A 27,436-nucleotide genomic window follows, 5' to 3' on the forward strand; every position below is an offset into this window, starting at 1 on the left:
TGCTATGACCCCTAAATTTATTAAAAAAAAAATACACATAATTTTTTGAAAATTTGGAATATGTAATAAATATAGTTTTTATTCATATTAATTATATCTTATATGTATTATCTATAAAATATATTATTAATTTCTTTTTAAAAATACATAATTCTTAAATTTTAATATATATATATATATATATATATATAAACAGAAATTACATTTATATTAAATATTTCCCTTTCATTTTATGTTATTTTTCAAATTTAAATAATTATACTTTTTAATATAAAATTATTAAGTTAAGCATTATCTAATACCAATAATTAAATTTATAGTTTAGAAAAGTAAATTAAAATAATTTTTTAAAAAATATTATTTTTAATTGTGTCAAGTGTTTTGATTAATAGTTTTTGAATATTTAGCTTTTATATTTATTTATTTATTTAATATTATGTTAACTCGTATTTTATACGTATTTATATATATTAAAAAATAAAAATTGAAATCTTTTGAAAAATGTAGCATATATTAGGTTTTGTAAATTCTATACACTAATAAAATAAGATGATAAACTAAATTGAAATTTTTAAATATTTTAAAATTTGTAAATTTTAAGTAAATTGTCACCTTTTCACCATTTAGGTCACCCTTGTCAATTAGACCGCAAAGGACCCTCGTCAAGACTGTAGTCGTCGGAGAAATCTCGAGTTGCCATTGTTAGTTCTTGATAAGTAAATCTTCTCTGCTGTAATATTCTTGATGAGTAAATTCCCTTTGTTCAAAGTCATTATTAACTTTTAAACTGACAAAAGACTTCAGTTTTTAAGATCTGTTGGACTCAACATTACGCAATCCATTAAGCTTAGGATTATCTAATCAAGAAAGAGAATGGTAAATTAGAGTAGTTAACTGATAATATTCAGTTTTTTGATATATGAATTTTAATAAATTAAATAAATGTTAACTTTCAATTAATGCTCTACACTCCAAGGCCAGCTTCATACGTTTTGCGTACCAGTGATTCTTGGAAAATGCTTGGGGACAACTAAATGAAACTGTGAAAAGAGCCGCATCTGAACTGCCCAGCCCCAGGAAGAAAAGTCTATCCCTTGCACTCAACCGAAAAGGAAAATTGCACTGTAGGGAACATGCATGTGGGGAAAGGTGGGAAATTTGAGAAGTGAGGGGGGTGGGAAACCAAAGAACAAAACCTTTCTTGCTCGAATTATCTCACAATTAATATACGTACACTACGATAAAAACAGATTTCCTGAAGGGCAGATATCCAAGAAATTAAATGGAAGAAAGAAAATAAATTATGGAGGGAAGGGTGAGAACATCAAACCGAAAAACAGATGTTAGTTCAGATTCATTTTGCTTAACCTTAAAAACCCAGTGGTCGAAGTTCCAAAATGTGTTGAGATAGGAACTTCCCATCCTCCCATTGTTGCTAAGATTGGGAGGAGGATGACATGGCTCCCTTGGATCTGCAAGAATGTTGTACTTTTCATACATCTTTTCACAATTCTTACACCACCAAGTTTATGTTTGTTGCTCACTAAATCTTCTCCTGCTGAAACGCACTCGTTTAAGATCTCTAGTTCCATCACGCAAGGCCACTACAGTTAGATACACACCAGGTTCATACTTTTCAATACTCAACCTCAACTTCATTACTACTGGCAACTAATGTTGAATCCCTTGATGTCACACCATTACTGCTGGCAACTAATGTTGAATCCCTTGATGTCACACCATTCTCACCATCATTAAGAGATCTAGATACCTTCCCATCAACAGACTCTGATTCAGTACTAATCGACTGAACCTGTCCACCACCATTGGGCAGTCTTGAATCCGGGGGGTCATCTCTTCCATTGGTTGGGGTTGAATCCCGGAATGAAGGATCTGGACCCTGAGCTCCATTTGACAAAGTAGAGTCAATTCCCGTGGGGAAGGCCAAGGAAGTTCCACTGATGGGGGAGATCACTAAAAAGTTGATCAAAAGAAAAGAGTAAATTTAATATACGAATTTCGTATAGCAATCGTGTGTATAACATACTAAATTTCCATAAGAAAAGGAAATTCACATGTAGTACCTTTCAGGAATATGTTGTCATTCTTCTCATTCCATATTTCTTCTATACACATATATCCTTCAAGAGCTCGAACTATCTGCATGGCTAGCTGTATGTGAATGTAACTATCTCTATTTTCTTTTTATTTTTTTAATATTTAATTTAGGTCTAATGGTATCTCTTCACTTTTTGCATCTTTCAAAAGTAGAGATAAACTAATTAAGCTATCCTCTTACAAATTTTTTTGAATACTTTAATAGATAGTTAATAGTGAAAATGAATAAAATATGCCAATTAATAATGCAATTGAATTTTGACCTGATTCATTTTTGGACGAGAGCTTGAAGGTTTATATACACAAGCCGCAGCACAAGAAATCATTGTTTTCATTTCTTTTTCGTTATACTTCGTTTGCAATAATTTAGAATCGACAAGATTTGTGTGGTCTCCACTGTGCAAAGCAGATTCAATTTGAGGTTTTGCCTGAAATCGATAAATACAAGTAGTTATTTTTTTGCCGAGGTTTAATTTTCTACCATCATTTTCCCCTTTATTTTGATAGTACAATAGAAAAGCAGTATTTGATTTGAGAGATTTGAAAGAATCCATAAATTTCAAAAGATATTAGCTATTATAGATGAGTATCGTACCCAAGCAACAATATCAGTGCCTTCTAATATAGTTTTTCTCCCAGATATTAGCTCTAAAAGAACCACACCATAGGAATAAACATCTGACTTTTCAGAGACTTTTTGAGGATAATACTCTGGATCTGCATAACTACATTGAACAATTAATAATATAAGAGCCTTAAAGCTTAGCTTTTCTCCAAATTTTTAGCTCTAGATGAACCACACCATAACAATAAACATTTGACTTTTTAGATAAGTTTTGAGAAGGATAATATTCTACTTCTACATAACTGCAATTTTTTTTTTGTTAACATCTGCATAATTGCATTGACTAACCAAATTGAAAATCTTTGATGGAGAAGCCTAAAAAGGGGTTCTTTTTTTATTCTTATTTTATTATAAGCATTCCAAATCAGACTGTAATATTAATGTATTCAACCACTCAAATAAAAGGCTTATTGGCTAAATAAATGCAAACCTTGCTCATTTTATCCAAATTTATTAATTTTGGACAATTTTATCAAAAGTTTTGATATTGGAAAAAATTTATCCAATTAGCAAAATCTAACTGGGGATTTTGAATTTTACCACATGGGATGCAAAGTGGCTTGACAAGTCAAAAGTTTTAATTTTTTTAATTTGATTCATCTCTCTTCCCCCCTTTCTCATCCTCTCTCTCTCTCACCACACACACACGCAGAGAGAGAATTTTGTAGTAAATTTATGTGACCGTAGTATAATACGTAAGCACTTGTTTTTTTTTTTTTTTTCTTTTTCTTTATAAGCAACAAGAATTTTATTAATAAAAGGGGTGAACGACAGAATGATGAGGAAGGCCCAAGCAAAGGATGCTGCAAAATTTGAAAAAAAAAAAAAACAAAACCCAATAACAACTGCAAACTAAAAGAAAAAGCACAAGAAGAAGTTGAATCAGCAGACCCAAAATGATGAAGACTAGCGATAGAACCAAAAAAGATAACAGCAGCAAGATGGAGCCCCATGCAAAAGAAAACTAACAAGCTTTACACTCCCTCCAAAAGATGAGCCCCTACTACAATCTCTTTAAGAATGACTATGGGCAGAAGCAAAGCGACTTTTCAAGATATGAACACCCACCAGAAAATGATAAACTAATAATAAAAAATTTACTAGCAGATGCACACCCTATTCTAAAAATCTATGATGACTGTTATTCCGACAAAGAGCCCAAGCGGATCCATAACTTCAAACACACTTTTATTGATTGATTTATGGCACTCAACACTTGATCAATATTAAATCCACACTGGATGAAAATTTCAAAAACTCAATAAGAGAAATAAGCTAGGACTTTACAACATGCCATCTCCAGCTACCCCAAAACTAGACTCAATTTGCAACAACTTAGGGAAAAATAGTAGCACTCTGAGTCAACAAATTATGGAAGCACTCCATAATTACAAAATTTTGAAGGTTAGAAAAAAATGGAGAGCATAACACCCTTGAAATTAAGGGATCCAACTTCAAAAGAGTCCTGATATGTAAAAGTGAAGATATGCAACTAGATTGGCTAGGTATGTGATCTCAAACAAATGGAAGATTGACTAACACACACCACATAGGCTACTGGTATTACTAGCGATACCGATAATCTACTAGAACCCCAACAAATCAAAAGCTTTAAAATCAATAGAATTCAAATAATCAAAAACAGAGGGAAGATTAACACCTTAGCAATAACTATTAAAACCGATTGAAAATTATTCTAAAAGATTTGAACTCAACAGGCAATGCATGAGACATAGGCAAACTCTAATTTTTATATGAAGATCCCCATAAAGCAAAAACCATCTGGAGAAAATCAAGAACTGAGCAATAACAACTAAATCTCTATTCCATACAATATAATATCTTTGGAATATCCAACAGCATCAGAGGAAACCCATTACAGAACACCGAAGGCCCAAACACTCTTAATCATCGGGAAAGCAGCATTGGGACATTTAAATCCATAATGGAAGCAACAACCTAAACAAAATAGCAGGTACCCTAGCAACTATAAACCAAAAATGGATAAGAAACGGAGTTATAGAGTAGTAACATACTTCTTTCGATCCTCAATAATTTGTTGTGCTAGTTGATTCAAGATAATTGATTCATCTGCTTTGAAAGTTAGGCCAAGATTCTTGCCTAGCTAGAGCATTAGTGTCGCTTCTTTATGGGGAGAAAGTGGCAAAGGATCTGGCAAAGCTTATCGGTGATGAGTTCATCCACCTAATCATACTGTTAGTCATTATAGAGGCCTTCTTGGATCTACATTTGAAGGTTGTTTTTTCCCATCCTTTGATAACTAAGGGTATAACCCTAATAGGTTAGCAATAGCTTTAGTTCTTCTCTATCGTTTAAGAACTCTGTTTACTTTGAGTTTGAGGTGTGACAAAGGGACATCATTTGCTAGGCTTGAGCAAGGTAGGGGTAGTTTACTGATGGGCACCATATTGAGGATAGTTGGGCTTCCAATTTCTTATTGCATGAAATCACCTGCACAAGCCCATGAAGTGGGCTTAAAGGAAACTAACTAAAGCTTATTGATAGATCCATTCTCATTCACAGGTTCAACTCATGCTCTTCCTTCAAGGACATCTAGGTCAAGAGAAAGTGAGGAATGTAGTGAATCTTGCCTATCTAGCAATTGAAGTACAAAAAAAGGATCCATTGTAACCTGGACTGTAACGCCCTAACCAAAAGTAATCCGTACATTTTTCTGTTCTAATGACTAATGTCTGTTCGGATAGTTAAAATGTCTGAAACTACACCTAGACTATAGTGAGGAGGCATAAATTGAAGAAATAAATATTAAGAAAATATAGGAAAAATGTAGAGAAAAAAATAAATTAAAGTTTAGAGAATTTATAAATTGATATAAAAATAATAAAAATAACCCAATATGCACTACTAAGGGCATTTTGATCATTTCACCCCCAAAGGTAAATTTTGACCTAAATGTCAAAATAAAAAAAAATTTAGAGAATAAAATAATTAACATTAATTAAAATTTATGAAATAGATTAGGAAAATGAGAAGAGAAAAGAAAAGAAAAGAAAGGAAAAGAAAAGAAAAGAAAAGAAAAAGCTTAGGAAAATTCAAACAAAAAAATTATAAATAGGCACTAGAGGACAAACTCCCACCCACTTCCATCTTCTTCCTCCATTTCTTCTCTCTCTCTTTCCCTCATTTCCTCCATTGTTGTCAAGCTTCCAAGCTTGATTTCCCAAGCTTCTACACACCAAAACCCATAGCCCACTTCACAAAAAATACTCCCCACACCCTAAGGAAGCTATAGACACCCATTGGAAGCAAGAAATTTGAAGTTAGGGAAGCTCAAGTAAGGTTAGTGCACTAATCCCTCTTCTTCTCTTTATTAAACATGAAAAGCATGTTTAGCCAAGTATAAATACCATGGAAATAAAAAGAAAATCTTGAGCAAAGAACCCTTGAATTTTTTGCAGCCATGAAACTTGAGGTTTATTGCTTTTAAGTGATGAAAAATGATTCCATGAGAATGTGTGATGAGTTAAAATGGTTGGGAGTTTGATTGTGTAGTGTTTGTGTAAATTTGAAACTTTGAAAACTAGGGTTTGTGTAAATATTGAGGACTTTGTGTAAAATGTTGAAATTGACCTATTGAGTTGAGATTGTTGCTTATAGAAGTGTATTGCATACAAATTGAAGTAAGAAAGTTGGAGGAATTGAGATATTGAGAGTGTTCAATTTTCTGTAGGTTTGGACTCAATGAGTCCAATGGGTTTATTGACCCATAACTGAAAATGTGTGACTCCAATTGGTATGAGGCCAATTGGAGGTGAAATTAGACTCAACATAGCCCATTTTCCATGAAGAAACCATGCCCAAATACTGTCCAAAACTTTACCTAAATACTATCCAAATCCGGATTACCCTGCACCAAACCCAGAAAATGACCAAATGAACAGTACGTGTTCATTTGGTCATAACACTCTCTATACTGGTCCAAATGACCTAAAATTTACATCAATGGAAAGCTTAGACATAGGGCTACACTTTTCATGAAGACCACTTGACCCAGTTTTGCCTTTAATTAATTCAAATTGTTAGCACAAATTGGGTCACTAAAACTGCCAACCCAGAAATTGTCCAAAATACTGTTCCGTTGGTATGCTTGACTAGTTTTGGCAAAAATGCCATAACTTGGTCTCTAAAGCTTCAAATTGAGTGAAACTAGTGCCAAAAGTTTTATAATACATAGCACAACAATTTTTATGTTTTGACCAAGATCTAGAAACCATTGCATCCTAGGGAAAATATTAGCCAAAGTTAGGAATTGAAATCTAAAAAATGTTAAGTTGAACCCAGAATGCCATTTGATACCTGTGTGTTCATTTAGCCATAACTCCCACTAGGAAATTCCATTTGAGATGTGCCAATATGATATGGAAACATGATACTTAGGGCTACAATATTGATTTAGACACCTTTGCTAAATTCTAAGTGTACAGACCCTAAAAAGAGGGTCAAACATACTGCCCTGAAGTTGGTTATTGCCCTTATAGGACTGAGAGTCCAGGTTAACACACTGACTATAACTCACTATACCAAGCTTGAAAAATTATGAAATTGTACCTGAGAGTCCCTAAGACATAAAGGAACATATCTTGTGAAGGAACCTAAGTCTAAAAATGACCATAAAATGATCAAATGACTGGTCAAAGTTTATTGACCATAAATTGTAAATTCTGGACAGCTTAGAGGCAAATGGACCAGTTATGGTATTTTAACCATAACTTGAGCTCTATGACTCCAAATTCAGTGATTCAAAAACTGAAATTTAAGTTTAAACATAGAGGAGCATTTTTTATGAAGGAAGTATGACCAAATAGACATCCTAACCTAGTCAAATTCCTAGATAAAGATAACACATCAAAATGAACCTAAAGAAAGGTTCATGGGAAAAATGCTATATATGATAATTAAAATACTCATAAGGATAACTAAATATTAAAAATGATATGAATATGTAAATTGGGACTAATGTCCTATTAATATGAAATTAATGGTACCAATAAACAGTACCAAAAAATAGTAACAGTGAATAGTGCTAAAATAATTAAAAATGTTTAATTGCCTATAGTATACCTAGACTTATTTATTTAGTTTGGATAAATTGGTATACCAATTAGGGACTACAGATAGCAGTACTGCCTATTGAAAAAATCATGAACTGATAATATATGTCTGGTATGATTGGTCTATAGGCTATATGCCTACTTACTGGCCATTGTGCCTACTTTATTTCTCGCTTTACAAGCCTGACAGCGGGTCTCATGCTCGACAGCTAGCCTCATGCCTGACAGACGTATATTGGTTAGACAGACATACGGCTGTCTAACCAGTATACACCTATGCACCTAGCTTTTATAATTTGTTATAGGTTTCTTGGGCACTGATAAAAATTAATTAAGACTTAAAATACAATAAGTAATCATAAAAGATCCCGATAATGTTAATTGCTTCCAAAGAGCAATAAAAAAGTAAAAGACCAAAAAATTATGATTTGCAGATATTATTTCAATTGTTAAATTATTGTTATTATAAATTATGCACCACTAAGCGTTATGCTTAGCGCGTTGGCTTTCCATCGCGTAGGTACTGGAGATCAGTCCCAGCAGCCGTAGCAGCAGTAGTAGTAGTGCTCACACAGAGACTGATCAGATTTGCCAGTGTTTACTAGTCACCTCTACAGTTGTATTTTGGTAGGGCCCATGTATAGACTAGTATTTTGGTTCATTATGTTTAGTCATGATGTAATTAATAGTTTATAATGTATTTCATTTTGGACTTGAAATTAAACTTGAGATTGAAATGAAAACTTGTAATTTATTATCTATGAATTTCCATATGAATGCAATAGATGATACTTCATTTTGAGATCTCATAAATAGTTGTGAATGATATGATAAAAGAGAATATGATATAGAAATATGTGAGAAGACTATGAATATGTTAACAGGTGATAGTGGAACCCGCCAGATGTTAATAAAACAGGGGAGGCTCTGTCCGGGTCTTCATAGAAATAAGACATAAAAAAAAAAAAAATTCTACACATTGAATACATGTTTTAAATGACATCAAAAGTTTACAATAGATATGATAAAACAAGATAGGGTGCTCCGGCACCGAATGTGGCACTTCTTGCTCTGCTATACAGTAGACGGGTAAGGGGCATCACATGGACAAATTGGGTTCCCAATCGATAACCCAAGTGAAGTCATTAAATGCTACACTTAGATGAGAATTATTATTAACCAGGACATTAGTAGTGTGGGCATCATCTTGGAACTATAAAGGAGAGTCTGCCAAGGAGCCAAAGGACTGACACCTACCTTGCTTATTGTCATCTTCTGAGGCTCGATAAGGCTCAGCAAAATTGTTATCAAAGGGTTTGTCTCCAAGAGTTAAATGACCGGAGCTTGCATAGTTGGCATTTCCATCAGTTGACAGGTCAGGAGTGGATTGAACTGTATCCACATCATCAACAACTTCGAAGAAAGTTTTTGCACATGGAATGGAAGAGCCATGGAAGAGCTCAGTACATGGCTCTTCAGTAACGATGATATTATGACGAACTTTGTTGACATCCATAACCAAGACCTAGTTAATAGGAAATTTGGAATTGGTACTAATAAGAATTCTTGCAAAATCCAACCTTAATTTGACTTGCATACCACTAGCGACAGAGATAAAATCACCAAATTTATTTCCAATCCATTCCAAAAAATCTGAGATCCAAACATTCAATGGTAGCAATCTAAACCAAATTAGTCTTCTTGTTGGCGTATAAACTTACTGCCAAGGATGAATATCTGTAACACACTGATTTAGCCAGGAAAGAATGGTTCCATTACCTCTTTTGAATCAAAAGTTAGCAGCACTAGGTTGCCTCCCATTGGAAGTACCCTAATTGAAAGAATACCATCTGCCATGAGATGCTCCTGAAGGTTAGTGATGGCATGAGTGCTTAAAAGTGAGTCCACTACTGATCCTGAGAGCCATTCTCTATTTTCATTTGTACTCTGATCATTTTTGCCTACATGATAGTTTGTCTCTTGATCCCTTAAACGCGGTTGGCCTTAGCATATGTCAGGGGTATTTTTTTGCATTGTCACCATGTATAGGACAAGTAGAAGGCGCACCAACATCCAAGGGGGATTTCTCCTTATTACTATTAACTTCTTATACTTTGTATTATCTAGTTTGGGGTTGTACCATGATATATACATTTTGCATAGTCATTTAGATTTAATTTCACGGTCATTTTATTTGATTATTAGTCACTTTTAGCTAATTTCATTAGTTATTTAGATAGTTTTTCATAATTACCAATTTTAGATTAATTTGTAATTTTACTTTGTTTTGTAGGAAAATTGGTATTTTTGAGGGACTAAAAAAAGAAATTTTGCCATTGAGGAGTGATTTCTACAGCCAAAGATGTCAAAAACAAGTTTCAAAGTTGAAGTATGCATTGGCCAAATTGCGCATAACTTGCCACATAAGTTGTGCAGTTCTGCACAAGGAGAAGAAACAATGTCCCAAACCTGCCGAAATCTGCATAAGTTGCCGCATATAACTTATGCAGATTCATGCCTTGCTTATGCGACCTCACGGAAAACTGCATAACTTATGCAGTCTTGCAACCTGCTCATGCAGCTTCGCACAGAGAGCCAGAAACCAGCCGAAAACTACAAAAGGGACTGCATAACTTATGCAGTCCACTTACGCAGTCCCATAAAGTCTTCATAATGAGCTGGCATAAGATTCCCTCATAAAAACACACCTCAAACACACCATTTTAGGGCTACTTGTCAGAAAAAAAAGTTATAAATAGACCCTTATCCCATTTTGGTAAGAGCAGGAAAAAGGGAAAGAAAAAAAGGCAGCAGCTGAAGAGTAAAAAAGGGAGCTAAAAATGTCACCTCCTCCATTTCCACACAGATTTGGAGTTTTCTTTCCTTTCTTGCATATTTCCTACCTTTCTTGTATTGTGTTTCTTAGTTCTTAGCTTAGATTAAAGATTTATTTCCATATTAACTCAGAATTTCTTGTAAATATTATGGATAGTGAGTAGTTTTCATTAGATTCTAGAGTTGGGATGTAATATTTGAGATATTTTGTGGATTTTGATTGGGTAATCCATATTTTGTGGTCTTAATGAGTTTTATTCATTTCTTGTATGCTCAATGACATGCTTAGTTTAGGATCCCATTAAGTGTTGTTCTTAATCCATGGTTGAGGCACCGAAAGAAGAAAGCCTTGTGATAGATAATCAAGAAATTGAACTTAATTAACTTAGATCTAGAAATAGACTAAGGATTAAGAGGATTTACAGATTAATTAAGGAACTTAATGGGTCTTGATTAACTTTAACTCCACGAAAGTAGGATTAGATTGATTAAGGCACTCTTTGTCCCACTCGAAAGGGTATTCAAAGGATTTAAGAATTAATCTCCTTAAAACCCGTAAGTTCCACAAGATTGGATAACCAATTTAAAATCCCAAAATAGCTTGAATATGAACCCCCGAACTTCGGAATCGCCTTTTTATCATTGTTAATTTCTAATTGAATTTAATTACTTGCCATTTTAAATCTTACCATATTTCAATTTGCTTGTTTTAATTTGATGCAATTTTAGTTTAATCATTACATTGTTGAATAGATTATTAATTTCACACACATAGAATTCACACTTCAATATCTATCAATTTATTACTCTAATTTCAAAAATAGTTCAAATTAGTTAAAATTTTTACATCAAAAATTCAATCATTAACACAACTCCTCGTGGGAATGATATCTTTTCTATATTATTTGTACGACCCGTGCACTTGCGGTTGGGCCACATCAAGTTTTTGGCGCCGTTGTCAGGGAGTTGTTTGTTTAAGATTGAATTCTTGATTATTTTAATTGTTTATAGTTTTATCTTTGTTATCTTTTCATTTTGTGTTTGTTTGTTTTCTTTTTAGGTACTCTTAATCTTTTATGAGAAGAGCTAGAAGCACAAGTGACACATCCTTATTGTTTAATCCTGAAATTGAGAAATTTTGTAGAGCCAACAAGAAAGAAACCAGAAAAAGAAAAGAAGCCTTGAGAGAAACTGAAATTGAAGCAGATATGGCTGATGAAAGAATTAGAATTGGTGGTGGTAATGCTGGATATGATCGAAACAATGAAAATGCAGCCCAAGGTGAAGAGGTTGTAAATGCTAATGTGCCTAGGGGAAGTATGATGGATCATGCTTTTCCTCGTTTTGATGACTTAAGAGAGAGTATAGCAAGACCAAGAATTGATGTAAATAGTTATAAGATGGATTTTGGGGTTCTTCAAATGATTCAAAATTCCCAATTCGGGGGACATCCTTCTGAAAATCCACACACACATCTAAAGAAGTTTGCTATGATTTGTGATATGCAAAAACAACCTGGAGTATCTGATAATGCAGCAAGATTGAAGCTATTCCCATTCTATTTGAAGGATAGAGCATTGGATTGGCTTGATTCTTTACCTCACAACTCCATTACAAATTGGGAGCAACTCACTAATGCATTTCTTGCACAATATTTTCCACCTGAAAAAACTCAAGAATTGAGGAATCAAATGACAGCTTTTAGACCAAGAGAAGATGAAACTCTCTATGAATCATGGATGAGATGGAAGGAATTAGAGAGACAATGTCCACATCATACCATTCCAAAATGGATGATAAACCAGAATTTTTACACCATTGTTACTCTTGCAATTAGAGGGATAATTGATGCTCAAACAGGAGGAGAATTTATTATGAAGCATGAAGATGAAGCTTATGAGCTACTGGAGAAAATTGCAAAGAATACTCATCTTTGGAGTAGTCCAAGAGGATTAGCTCCAACTCAAAAGAGGCAAGCTGCTGGAATGCATGACCTTGATCCATTCAACATGATTAATGCAAAGTTTGATGCACTTACAAATATTTTGGCTAAGAAGATGGAAGATTTAAGTATGTTGGTTAGTTCATCATCATCATCTGGAAGTTCACAACAAGTTGCTTATGCAGAAGGAACTACCAGCTGTGGAGTAGATTATGGAGAGCAAGCTGCATATGTTGGTAATTATGAAAACAAACAAATGGGGAATCCTTACTCTCAAACTTATAATCCAACTTGGAGGAATCATCCCAACTTTTCATGGGGAAATCAGCAAAGTCAAGTCCCAAATCAGAATCTTCAGCCACAACAGCAATAAGGAATTCCATATCAGCAAAATAGGCAACCATTGCCTAATTTTCAGCAGAGAAATATGAATTCTCCACCAAAACAGCAAGAACAAAGTTCCACCATAGAAGCCTTATTACAACAGATTCTTGCTAACCAAACTAAGCATGATGAAGAGATGAGAGACATGAAAGCAAGGCTAGAACAGATGCAAACACATAACAAAATATTGGAAAATCAGATTGCACAACAAGCATCTTCCTCAGGTACAAAGTCTTTTGGAAAACTTTTAAGTCAACCAGAAAACCCAAGAGAGCAGTGTCAAGCTATTACTTTAAGAAGTGGGAAGGTTGTAAATAATGAGAAAAGTGAAAATAGTGAGAGGAGAGAAAATGAGAAAGAAACTGGTGAGAGTGAAAAACAAGAAAGTGAGAAAGAAAGTGCAAAAAAATGTAAAGACAAAATTGAAGAGAAGGAAGAGAAGTATATACCTCCAGAGCCTTACAAACCACAACTCCCCTTTCCACAAAGATTTCAAAAAGCCAAGCTTAATAAGCAATTTGGAAAGTTCGTAGAGGTTTTGAAGAAGTTATACATAAATGTGCCTTTTATTGATGCTCTTTCACAAATGCCCTCTTATGCAAAATTCTTAAAAGAAATTCTTTCAAACAAGAGGAAACTTGAAGACCATGAAACTGCAGCTTTGACAGAAGAATGCAGTGCTATCCTCCAAAGGAAACTTCCTCCAAAGCTTAAGGATCCAGGGAGTTTTTCAATTCCATGCCATATTGGGGAATCATGTTCTACAAAAGCTTTATGTGATTTAGGGGCTTATGCCCCTCTCCATTTATGAGAAGCTCAATATGGGAGATCTTAAGCCAACCTACATTTCTCTTCAGTTAGCTGACAGATCAATTAAGTATCCTAAAGGGATTTTGGAGAATGTGCCTCTGAAGGTTGGGAAGTTCTATATACCTGTTGACTTTGTCATTTTGGACATGGAAGAGGATTCTAATATCACAATTTTCTTGGGAAGGCCTTTTCTAGCTACAATAGGAGCATTGATTGATGTTATGGGAGAAAAATTGACTCTTAGAGTTGGTGAAGATCAATTGGTTTTCAATATTAATAACACTATGAAGAAGCATCATTCTGAAGCTGATACTTGTTTGAGAATTGATATCATTGATGAGCTGGTTAAAGAACACTTCAGAAAGAGATATCCGGAAGATCCACTTGAAAATTGCTTGGTTCATGGAGGAAGTATAGACTATGACAACCCTCATGTGGCTGCATATGCTCAACATTTAGAGGGTAGTCCACCATTCATTTCTGCTCCAGTTTTTCAACTCACACAAAAGGAAATAGTTGAATCTAAGCAACCATCATTCAAGGAAGAAGATGCACCTAAGGTAGAACTTAAGCAACTTCCTTCTCAGCTCAGGTATGAATTTCTTGGCACCAATAACACTTATCCAGTAATTGTAAATGCAAACTTGAGCACTTTAGAGGTTGATAAGTTGTTAAGAGTGTTGAGACAATTTAGGAAAGTTTTAGGATATACCATAGATGACATTAAGGGAATAAGTCCATACTTTTGCATGCATAGAATTATTTTGGAAGAAAATTGTAAGCCATCTATTGAACATCAGAGGAGGTTGAACCCAAATATGAAAGAAGTTGTTAAAAAGGAAATTTTGAAGTTGCTTGATGCAGAGATCATATATCCTATCTCAGACAGTACTTGAGTGAGTCAAGTACATGTTGTCCCAAAAAAGGGTGGAATGACAGTGGTCAAAAATAAAAATAATGAATTAATTTCCACCAGAACAGTGACTAGTTGGCGAATGTGCATAGATTACAGAAAATTAAATATTGCCACTAGAAAAGATCATTTTCCACTTCCCTTCATTGATCAAATGTTAGAAAGACTGGCTAGGCATTCTTATTTTTGCTATTTAGATGGGTATTCAGGATTTTTTCAAATCCCTATCCATCCAAATGATCAAGAGAAAACCACTTTTACTTGTCCATATGGAACCTTTGCTTATAGGAGGATGCCATTTGGGTTGTGTAATGCACCAGCCACTTTTCAAAGGTGCATGATGGCAATCTTCTCAGATTTCATTGAAGATATAATGGAGGTTTTTATGGATGACTTTTCTGTTTATGGATCTTCATTTGACATATGCTTGGCTAACCTTTCTAAAGTTTTGCAGCGATGTGCAGATACTGACCTTGTGTTAAACTGGGAAAAGTGTCATTTTATGGTTCAGGAAGGGATAGTGCTTGGACATTTGGTGTCTTACAAAGGAATAGAGGTTGATAAAGCCAAGGTTGAAGTGATAGAGAAGATGGCTCCTCCTACCAATGTCAAAGGAATTCAAAGTTTTCTAGGACATGCCAAGTTCTACAGACACTTTATCAAGGATTTTTCTAAAATAGCCAAACCTTTGTCTAATTTGTTAAGTCATGACATGCCATTTGTATTTGACCAAGAGTGTTTGGATGCCTTTTGTAGGTTGAAGCAAGCTCCTATCATTGCACCAATCATGTAATCGCCCGATTGGAGCCTACCTTTTGAAATTATGTGTGATGCTAGCAACTATGCAATTGGAGCTGTTCTTGGTCAAAGAAAGGACAAAAGGGCTTATGCTATTTATTATGCTAGTAGAACACTGGATGAGGCTCAAACAAATTATGCAACAACTGAAAAGGAATTCTTAGCAATTGTCTTTGCATTGGAAAAGTTCAGACCTTACATTATTGACTCAAAGTTGGTTATATTTTCAGATCATGCTGCTATCAGGTATTTACTCCGTAAAAAGGAGGCTAAACCTAGGCTCATTAGGTGGATTCTGATGCTACAAGAGTTTGATTTGGAGATTAGAGATAAGAAGGGAGCTGAAAATGTAGTTGCAGATAATCTTAGTAGGTTGAAATTGGATGATGAAGAAATGGATGAAGTCCCTATTGATGAGTTTTTCTTGGATGAACAACTTTTCTCTCTTGTTGCTAAACTACCTTGGTATGCAGACTTGGTGAATTATCTATCTTGTGGAGTTTTACCTCTAGGAATGACATGGCAACAAAAGAAAAAGTTTTTGCATGAGGCAAAATTTTATAGATGGGATGATCCTTTACTCTTTAGGAGATGTTGTGATGGTTTAATAAGAAGATGTATTCCTGATGAGGAGACACAGAGTGTTATGCATCATTGCCATACTTCTGATTATGGAGGACATTTTGGAATCTCTAAAACAGCTAGTAAAATTCTGCAGGCTGGTTTCTTTTGGCCAAACCTTTTTAAGGATGTGAGGAAATTTGTGTTAGAATGCGATAAATGTCAAATGAGTAGAAATCTGTCAAAAAGAGATCAAATGCCCCTAAATGATATTCTTGAAGTGGAATTATTCGATGTCTGGGGAATAGATTTTATGGGCCCATTTCCTCCTTCATATGGTAATAAATACATTCTAGTTGGAGTTGACTATGTGTCAAAGTGGGTAGAAGCTATTGCAACTCCAACTAATGATGCTAAGGTGGTAGTGAAATTCTTAAAGAAATTTGTCTTGAGTAGATTTGGAGCTCCAAGGGCTGTAATTAGTGATGGGGGTTCACATTTTTGTAATAAGCAATTTGAGAGCTTAATGAGGAAATATGGTGTAGTGCACAAGATAGCTACCCCATACCATCCTCAAACTTCAGGACAAGTTGAAATTTCTAACAGAGAACTCAAACATATCTTGGAGAAAACAGTGAGCAATTCTCGAAAAGACTAGTCTGTCAAACTAGATGATGCTTATGGGCATATAGGATTGCTTACAAAACCCCTATAGGAACTACTCCCTTTAGGTTGGTGTATGGTAAGTCTTGTCATTTACCTGTGGAGTTAGAACACAGAGCATATTGGGCCATTCAAACCTTAAATTTTGATCTCAAGCAAGCTGGTGAGAAGAGGCTATTGCAACTTAATGAGCTTGAAGAATTGAGGATGGATGCCTATGAAAGTGCCCGTATTTATAAAGAAAGAACTAAAGTTTGGCATGATAAGCATCTTAGGAAAAAGGAATTTAAAGAACTAAAGTTTGGCATGATAAGCATCTTAGGAAAAAGGAATTTAAAGAAGGTGATTCAGTTTTGTTATTCAACTCAAGATTGAAATTGTTTCCTGGAAAACTGAAATCAAGGTGGACTGGTCCATATAGAGTTTCTAAGGTTTTCCCTTATGGAGAAATTGAAATTTGGAGTGAAAAATCTGGAAATTTTAAGGTCAATGGGCATAGATTGAAACATTACATAACTGGAGACCCAATAAAGGGAGCAAGCTGCTACAAGCTCTCTGATCCCTCACCTTATTTTAGTGAAATGCATGAAGAGTCCAGCTAAGGACTATAAATTAGCACTCTTGGGAGGCACCCCAAGTTCTTTTATTTTGCTTTTGTTGATTTACTTTTATCTGCATTACTTTTGTTTTTATCTTAAATCTCCCCAAATTCAATTTTTTGACATTGTTGAATCTTGTCCTTTGTAGATGTATTTCAATGGAGGAAGGTTGTTGCACTACTGGGGAGTAACTCTTAATCTGATATTTTACCCATTAACTCTCCCAAGATTAGTTTATTTTCATTGCATAACTTGTGCAGGTCTGCTTCTTGGTTTATGCAGAGAAATGAAACTTTCAGCAAAGAGGGGTCTGCAGCATATGGTATTTGCTTCTTTGTTGAGGTTGGGTGTGTAACTTTTAAGTATTTGTGCTTATCATGTTAATATGATGGTAAGTGGGTCATTTTAGTAGTTTTGAACTTATTTGGGTTGTGTGATTCAATATACACATGCTGCATTTTCTTGGCATAACTTGGAGAGTCTATTTTCTTTAGTGGATAAATGCAACTTTGTGCAGATTTTTATTGAGCTTTAATGTGCTAAATGTTAATTTGCAGAGTTTGAGTTGAAATGGCATAATTCACAAATGCCTCTTATGCAGAACTTACCTCCACAAGCTTGTATGGTGCAACTGTGATGGATTTTGTATATATATTGATGTGTTTTTGGTGATAATTTCTCACTATTTATGCTTCATAGGATTACATTTCTTCATTCTAGTGTGTTTTTCAAACTTGCAAAACATTTTCAATTGTAATCTCAATATTGTTAAAATGTGCATAAGTAACTGCATAGCTTATGCAGCTTCCAGACCACAAATTTTGCCATTTTTTATCTCTGCTAAAACTTGCATAAGCTTTTGCATAACTTATGTAATCCTGCATAACCAAATTTTTGCCATTTTTCATCCCTGCTGCAATCTGCATAAGGATGTGCATAGCTTATGCAATTCTGCACAGCCACATTTTTGCCAAATTTCATTTCTACCTAAACTTACATAAGTGTGTGCATAACTTATGCACTCTTGCATGACTTCAAATCCTGCATTTTCACTTTCTGCCGAAATCTGCATAAGGGAGTGCATAAGTCATGCACTTTTGCACGACCAACTTGCTTACATTCCATTTTCTGCCAAAACCTGCATGACCAAGTGCATAAGTTATGCACTTTTGTATAACCAATTTTTCACACTCCCATTTTCTGCCGAAACTTGCATAAGGGAGGGCATAAGTCATGCACTTTTGCACGACCAACTTGCCTACATTCCATTTTCTGCCGAAACCTGCATGACCAAGTGCATAAGTTATGCACTTTTGCATAACCAATTTTTCAGACCCTTATTTTCTGTCAAAACCTGCATAAGAGAGTGCATAACTTATGCACACCCATTCTCCCCTTATGCAGTTTTTACATGTCCTGTGCAAATCAAAAAAATTTCGGCACCCCATTTTCCCACCTCCCACTTCTCGTCGTTCCTGTTCACAAACCCCCACTCCTGTTCATTTTCTCGGCACATCTCTTTTCACCGACCGACACCCTAACCTCCCTTTCTCTCTTTCATTCTCTTCTTCCCTCCTCCATTCCCACCATCGATGACACCCACCATGGAATCACCTCCCCATTCCCCTCAAGGCTCTCCTCTCCAAGTCACGCCCCTAGCAATGCAGGCCCCCAACCCCGATTCTCCTCCACAACAAACCCCTCCACCTCCTCCTACATCCACCTATAAGAGGAGAATCCGGTCGAAATCAACCCTACCTATGGCCTCTGCACCACCTCTCACAAAATGCAAAGACCCACCTGCCACTCCACCTTCAGAGCCTGCACCCAAAAACCCCAAAACTTCAGCTTCCACACGACAGGGAGTTGGCATTTCTACCTCTACCTCACAAGTCAAATCACCCTCCTCTAGCAAGAAGCAACCTTCAACAGCAACACAGGTATCCAAACTACCTTGGCCCCTTCCTGATGCAACCCACAAGGCAACTTTTAAGAGACTAAAGGACAGGAAAGTGCAACCCACTAGGTACATTTATGCAGATGCCCTCCAATCAGTTGGTTTATTTGATAATGTTGTTGCCTACCTTGATGGTCTAGGTTGGATAGAATTTGTGCATAAACAAGAACTAGTTTATCCATCTCTAGTTTTGGAATTTATTTCCTCATTTTCTGCTACCCTGAAATTGCATGAGATAGATTACAAGCCAACTATGAAATTTAGGTGTTTGGGGCAAAATAGAGAGCTATCATTAGACCAATTTCATAGTATTTTTGGGTTTGCAATTGATGGATTGTTTAGGGTACCATATATAGGCATAGAGGTAGCAAATAAAGGTGTTTGGAATGCTGTTCAGTTTTGGAGGAGTATCACAAACCAACCTCAGAGTTTTTATGCTAGCAGATCTAAGACCTCCCAAATAATAGACCCTGCACTTAGATTTATCCATAGGCTTATTACTAGCACAATCTTAGGCTGAGGGACTAGTTCTGGTGCTGTTGGAAAATCTGACTTGTTCATACTATGGTGTGCTTTTCACAAAGTCAAAATATCTCCTGGTTACTTCTTCTGTGAGCATGTGTTACATATTGCTACCAAATCTGTAGGAGATATAGTAATGGGTGGGCTCATAACTGTTATAGCTAAGCATTTTGGTTTTGATCCGGAAGAGCATCCTCTACCAGCCCTTTTAGACACTCTATATTTTGATGTTACTCACCTATCCAAAACTGGATTCAGTTTGCCACCATCTAACACTGCACAACTAGCAGCAGATATAGGAACCTACTGCACAACCGGAGGCACAATATGTACCACCAATCCAACAGCATTCTACTGAACCTGTACCACTTACTCAGTCTGCACAGGATACCCCAGCAGAATCTGCACAGCCAACACCATCTGCAGCTGGACCCTCTGCATCCACTACACCTCCTCCCTTCAACACTAAAGCCTTATTCACCTATCTTGAAAGGCTTAGTGATAATGTATATTTTGTGGATAGGAAGCTTGAAACTGGTCTTGATACCCTCAAGGATCATCATGATTAACTCTTTGATTTTGTTATGGAAACTAGAGATAAACAGAAAGAGCTAAAAGAGATGATGAAGCAACTCATGGCTTTTCTGGGAATGCCACCTCCACCTCCATCACCTCCTCCAGAACCCCCCCTTTGGCAGCAGCCAGCTCCATCTAGTCCTTTAGCAGCATCTTTGGACAATGGCAAAACCATAGAATTATATTAGTTTTTATTTTGCTTTTGTTCAAGCTTCTAGGAGTTTTTCTTTTTGGATGTGCTGAAACAATTTTAGTTTGTTTTGAATTCTGTTTTCTTGAAGTTCTATTGGATGGCTATTCCATTAGTTTTTCGTTGATTCTCATTGCCTTTACTGCCCTTTTGTGCATACTTGTCAATACACTGTATATATTTACATACCTCTGCTGGTGTTTGCACATTTTTCCTTGCTATATCATTATGCAGCAGCTTTTAAATATACTGCACAGGCTGTGAAACTCCTTATGCAAATGTTCTGCATAGCCTGTGCAGTCCCTTATGCAACTCATGCAGAACTGCACAGCTTATGCACTCTCCTTATGCACCTGTTCTGTACAGCATTTTATTCTGCATAACCTGTGCAGCTTCTTATGCATCACCATCATCTTTTGAATTCACATCTGCTCTATACCAGGTAACTCTTTCTTTTTGCTCTTAAATTTAACTATTCCTGGTTATTCCCTTTTGCTTTGAGTTTTGATGCTGCACTGCTTTAGACATTGAGGACAATGTCCAATTTTGAGTTTGGGGGTGTGCATTTTGATTTTTGCTACATTTTTCACATTTTGAGTGTAGGAACATCTCATCCCATTCCATTTACATATATATTGTAAATATTTTACATAGACATCCATACAAACGTATACATAACACATCTACATACACATTATACATCACTTAGAAGTTGTACACATTGCACACAAATAGATTTCCTCCATTTAGTTAATGCATTGCTCATTTTTAGGAATCATGCATTAAAATCTTTTGCCAAATCCTTTGAGTATTAAAAAGTTGCCTATGAGAGTGATTTGACTTACCTTTAGTTGGGTTTGCGGATTAAAAGTTTCCTAAGAGGTTCAAAGTTTTGAAGTGTTTATCCCTTGCCTATATCTTCTTAGCCAAAAAGCCACCCAACTAGTCCTTTAGAGATTGGAGTGTTTAGAGGGAGTTATTGGATATAAGGTAGTCAAATGATGTCTCACCAATCTTAAAACAAACTTTCTAAACCTTTCAAGGTGAAATACCAGCTTATACTTGAAAAGAGAGATCATTAGGCATTCTTTGATTTAAACCTTCTCATTTTAAACCTTTGGCCTTTTTCCTAATTAAAATTAACCCCTGCAAACCCCTTTGAGCCTTTCTATTCCTAATTTTTCTTGAAACCCTTATTGCTACCTAGCTAATGAACCAAACACTCCAACCCTTTTCATGAGGATAATTGAATATTAGGTACACTTTATACTCTGATTAAAAAAAAAAAAGAAAAAGAGAGAGAAAAAAATATATATATATATATTAATGAAAGGGAGAAGAAATGCTTGTCATCTTGTAAAAGTGCTAGAATATGTGCTTTTCACTATTGTCATTCAAATTGAAAGAAATCCACCCAAAGTAATTAAAGGAAATGAGTTTGGGGGTGGCATTTTTAGGGACAATCATCAAGAGAAAATACAAGATACAAGTTTAAAGTATCAAAGTGTCCCTCCATTTTTATGTGTTTTGTAAAATATGCTAGCACTTGACAATTCTCATTGTGTATTTCTCTCCTCCATATATATATATATAAAAATAAAAAAAAGAAAGAAAAAGAAAAAAAAAATAAAATAAGAAGTGTACCTTATGTTTTCAAGATTGAAAATATTCTCATGCTTTGAATCCTTTTTTCCTTTTTCTTCTTAGCCTCATTTTGAACCCCATGGCCCCATTACATCCCTAAAAAGACCTTTGATCTCTTGATAGTACTTGCTACATTAGTGGAGATAGGAGTAGGGAATTTGACTATGGGATTGGAAAATTATTCATCATTCATTCAATTCCATCATTCTATATAGAGACACTTTGACTATTGATTGTTCTAAAATTTCTTTTGAGCATGACTCTCTCTTTTGATTGGTTGGTTTAGGAATTTTGGATGATATTTGACTTGATGGCTAAGCGGTGAAAGTTTGGATAAGCATTAAATTCTTTGCATTTTTGAAGGATGGGTATATGGATTGTTGGTATGGCTAAATGTATGTTAAGTTACTTTAATAAGTGATTTTCATAGCTCTTTGGACAAGGCACCCCTAAAAATTGTATTATGTTTTAAAGTTTGCTTGAGAACAAGCAAAAGCTTGAGTTTGGGGGTATTTGATACATACATTTTGCATAGTTATTTAGATTTAATTTCATTGTCATTTTATTTGATTATTAGTCACTTTTAGCTAATTTCATTAGTTATTTAGATAGTTTTTCATAATTGCCAATTTTGGATTAATTTGTAATTTTATTTTTTTTTGTAGGAAAAATGGTGTTTTTGAGGGACTAAAAAAAGAAATTTTGCTATTAAGGAGTGATTTCTACAGCCAAAGATGTCAAAAACAAGTTTCAAAGTTAAGTATGCATTGGCCAAATTGCGCATAACTTGCCGCATAAGTTGTGCAGTTCTGCACAAGGAGAAGAAACAATGTCCCAAACCTGCCGAAATCTGCATAAGTTGCCGCATAACTTATGCAGATTCGTGCCTTGTTTATGCGACCTCACGGAAAACTGTATAACTTATGCAGTCTTGCACCCTGCTCATGCAGCTTCGCACAGAGAGCCAGAAACCAGCCGAAAACTGCATAAGGGACTGCATAACTTATGCAGTCCACTTATGTAGTCCCAGAAAGTCTTCATAATGAGCTGGCAGAAGATTCCCTCATAAAAACACACCTCAAATACACCATTTTAGGGCTACTTGTCAGAAAAAAAAAAGTTATAGATAGACCCTTATCCCATTTTGGTAAGAGCAGGAAAAAGGGAAAGAAAAAAAGGCAGCAGCTGAAGAGTAAAAAAGGGAGCTAAAAACGTCACCTCCTCCATTTCCACACAGATTTGGAGTTTTCTTTCCTTTCTTGCATATTTCCTACATTTCTTGTATTGTGTTTCTTAGTTCTTAGCTTAGATTAAAGATTTATTTCCATATTAACTCAGAATTTCTTGTAAATATTATGGATAGTGAGTAGTTTTCATTAGATTCTAGAGTTGGGATGTAATATTTGAGATATTTTATGGATTTTGATTGGGTAATCCATATTTTGTAGTCTTAATGAGTTTTATTCATTTCTTGTGTGCTCAATGACATGCTTAGTTTAGGATCCCATTAAGTGTTATTCTTAATCCATGGTTGAGGCACCGAAAGAAGAAAGCTTTATGATAGATAATCAAGAAATTGAACTTAATTAACTTAGATCTTGAAATAGACTAAGGATTAAGAGGATTTACAGATTAATTAAGGAACTTAATGGGTCTTGATTAACTTTAACTCCACGAAAGTAGGATTAGATTGATTAAGGCACTCTTTGTCCCACTCGAAAGGGTATTCAAAGGATTTAAGAATTAATCCCCTTAAAACCCGTAAGTTCCACAAGATTGGATAACCAATTTAAAATCCCAAAATAGCTTGAATATGAACCCCCGAACTCCGAAATCATCTTTTTATCATTGTTAATTTCTAATTGAATTTAATTACTTGCCATTTTAAATCTTGCCATATTTCAATTTGCTTATTTTAATTTGATGTAATTTTAGTTTAATCATTACATTGTTGAATAGATTATTAATTTCACACACATAGAATTCACACTTCAATATCTATCAATTTATTACTTTAATTTCAAAAATAGTTCAAATTAGTTAAAATTTTTATATCAAAAATTCAATCATTAACACAACTCCTCGTGGGAATGATATCTTTTCTATATTACTTGTACGACCCGTGCACTTGCGGTTGGGCCACATCATACCATTCGCTTGTTGTGATTGGCATGAAGAACCTAATCTTAGGATTGGGAATGTGTCCCTTGTCTATGATTGTGCCTTGATTGAAAAGCTCATAGCTTGTATGTTACTATCCACAAGCTATTTAAATCATTTAGAAAGTTCCTTAAGATGGACTAAGATTGAACACGAATGAAGCCAAATCTCCTTCCCCTTCTATCGAATTTGTTAAGAATAAAGATATCAAGGACTTTACCAAATTTGGATAAAACATTCCAAAGAGATGATGTGTCCCAATGTGGAGGAAGATTTTCACGGTATAGATAGGGAGGTTTTGATATGTGGATCTATTTTGGGAAGCCTGATGGGAATTGAAGGGAAGGTTTTGATTGCTGCTAAGGGTGAAGGGGAGGGGTGGAGGAGGAGGAGCAATCTTTAGGTTGATTAGGCATTTGGTTTCTTGTCAAATAAGTCAAAGTGGTGAAAGAATGGCTACGATATGGATTAGGTGGTTTATGATAGATGTATGAATGTTTAATTCATATTGTCAAACCATAGTATCTTGAATTGGGAGAAGCTCAATTCAAAGGTGCTAGTTTGCACACCAGGAACTGATTATTCATAAATCCTGAAATCAGTCCATTATAAACATCAGTTAATTAGGTGCATCAATTACTACCAATAATTAGACATTTTTCGCTTCGATATCAGGTTCCTTTTGCTGGAACCATATATGTGCTTGTAACATATTGCTGTGTTAATTGTTTATTTTTGATGTTCACCTGTTTATATGTCACCTACATTGCTGTCATTCTAGGTGTTTGCTAGATTTATATTTCTTGAATTTAAGTTTCATAGAAACGTCATTAGCACAAGAAAATAGAAATATTGCCGTCATATAATTTTACTACTCTAGAATTTTTATTTTGTGTGTGTGCATGAAAAAGAGAGAGATGAATCAAATAAAAAATTAAAAATTGTGACTTGTCATACCACTTGGCATTCCATGTAACAAAAGTGAAAATCTCTAAATTAAATTATTGGTTGTGGATAATTTTTTTTCAATTTTGAAAATTATGATTAAAGTGTCCAAAATTATAAATTTTGGATAAAATAAGCAATAAATATAAAAGTTTAAATTTATTCTGCTGATTAACCTAAAAAAAAAAAAAACCAAAAAAAAAAGCATCTTACACTTGAGTTCCCTTGTTTGATCTAGTGATGTGAGTGAGGCTACCAGTTTCCGGAAAAAGAAGGGCAAGTCCAAAATCTGCTATCTGAACAAAAATAATCCAAGCTGATTTAACAATTTATTGTGGCTTTTTTTTTCGCAATTGAGGGATATAATTTAATATGAAAGACAATCAAATATAATAAAATAAATTGATATCCAAATAATAAATTAATATCTCCTAAAAACATCCTGGCACGTAACTCTACCTTTGGCTCATACTTATCGTCAATAAGTATATTATCGGCCTTAACATCACGATGAATGATTTTGGGTGTACCTATATGGACACAATAAATACTTTTAGCTATGAATAAATTAATAACACAAAAACAAGAAAAAAAAAAAAAAAAAGCTTACTCACAATTTTCATGTAAATATTCTAACCCTTTAGCTGTTCCCATGGCGATTTTCATTCTTTTTGTCCACTCCAAAGTGGTCTCTCCTGTGTTGTCATTTCTTGTGAGTAATATCATATTTATTATTTGTATGTCTCAGGGCACAGAAAGGACTCACCATGTAAATGATGTTTCAAGGATTTTTTGGGAACATACTCCAAAATAAGCAATATATCGTCTCCTTCAATGCAGTATCCAAACAGCTTAACGAGATTTTTGTGACTTACTCTGCTAATAACCTTAATCTCCTCCTCCGATTCTTCTTCCGACTGCGACCGTTCATCCGGACGAATTTTAAGTTTCTTAATAGCAACTTTTACCCCATCTATTGTTCCCTCATAGACTAGACTAAAACCGCCTTCGCCGAGCAGTTTTCTGTTGGAAAACTTATCGGTTGCTTCTGCTAGTTCATCATAGCTATATTGCCTCAGCCCAAATCCTTCTCGTGAGCTAGATCCAACTTTGGACCGAACTATAACACGCCTCAAAGTGAAAGGAAACAAAAACGCTAGAATCAGAACATATATATATATATATATATATATATATATATATATATATATATATATATATGTAAGCCAACACTGGAAAATATTATTAAAGACTTAAAATAGAAAAACAAAGGCTGGGATGGAGATATAATTCAGTTTGTCATGATCCCCTAAATAAAAGTATAATTCAAGAACCTTTATGGAACTATACCTGTAGTGTTAGGTTGGCGATCTGCCTTGGTGCTTCTGAAACAATTCCTCAAGGAATCCATCAAGATGGCAGGTTGAGAGAGAGAGAGAGAGAGAGAGCAACCGGAGAAGTTATAGCCAAGAGTGTAAAGCAGCAGGTTCAACTCAAGTTAGGGTTTAGAGAAAGAAAGAAGAAGGGGTGTTGAGGACTACAAAGAAAAAGAGATGGGAAGGTTCTTTCTATTTTCTTGTAGAGTTAGTTAACTTTGTTGGTTAATTAATTAGGTGGCGTAGCTCCTCTCAAATATTGTTTTTATCGTAAAATTATTTTACACAATTATTATATATAATGATAATAAATTTTAATTATTAATTATAATAAAATTCACTACAATTAATTATTTTAAATAAAATCATGTACACATTTTAAAATTTCATGTAGAGTGCAGACAAAACAAGGAATGGAAAAATTGGGTTGGATGAGAATTAGGAAAATCAAAGGCTATTGAATATTCTCATCCAGTAGTGATAGATTAAATTTAGTCGAACCACTTTTTTCATACTCGAAATATTATACTAAACAAATAAATAACGACAACGTATGATAAGTATTTTATATTTTATAAATAAATAAATAATATATATTTTTAAATGTTAAATAATATATATTTTTAAATGTTTTATACTTATGACAGGCAACACTAATTTATTTAAGAATACATTGTCATTATGCTATGATTGATGACTATAACTTGTAATAATTTAAAATAAGA

The 27,436-nt window shown here is 34.7% G+C and overlaps 1 protein-coding gene and 1 non-coding gene across 2 annotated transcripts; both read right to left on the bottom strand.

Annotated features, from left to right (window-relative positions):
• Nucleotides 1-1,636: 1,636 nt before the first annotated feature.
• On the bottom strand, nucleotides 1,637-26,898 carry LOC110647201 (proline-rich receptor-like protein kinase PERK3). The gene is made up of 9 exons (XM_058150706.1): nucleotides 26,686-26,898; nucleotides 26,102-26,455; nucleotides 25,950-26,030; nucleotides 25,795-25,865; nucleotides 25,549-25,631; nucleotides 2,714-2,843; nucleotides 2,382-2,546; nucleotides 2,085-2,160; nucleotides 1,637-1,974 (listed from the first exon to the last, which is right to left on the bottom strand). The coding sequence occupies exons 1-9, from the start codon at nucleotides 26,744-26,746 to the stop codon at nucleotides 1,637-1,639; spliced, it is 1,359 nt and encodes a 452-aa protein (XP_058006689.1). The 5' UTR covers nucleotides 26,747-26,898.
• LOC131182583 (small nucleolar RNA R71) lies at nucleotides 12,347-12,454 on the bottom strand. Its single transcript, XR_009150847.1, has one exon. It is a non-coding gene; the product is annotated as a small nucleolar RNA R71 (small nucleolar RNA).
• Nucleotides 26,899-27,436: the final 538 nt, after the last annotated feature.

The sequence above is a fragment of the Hevea brasiliensis genome, chromosome 8, assembly GCF_030052815.1.
Source record: "Hevea brasiliensis isolate MT/VB/25A 57/8 chromosome 8, ASM3005281v1, whole genome shotgun sequence".
Taxonomy (NCBI): domain Eukaryota; kingdom Viridiplantae; phylum Streptophyta; class Magnoliopsida; order Malpighiales; family Euphorbiaceae; genus Hevea; species Hevea brasiliensis.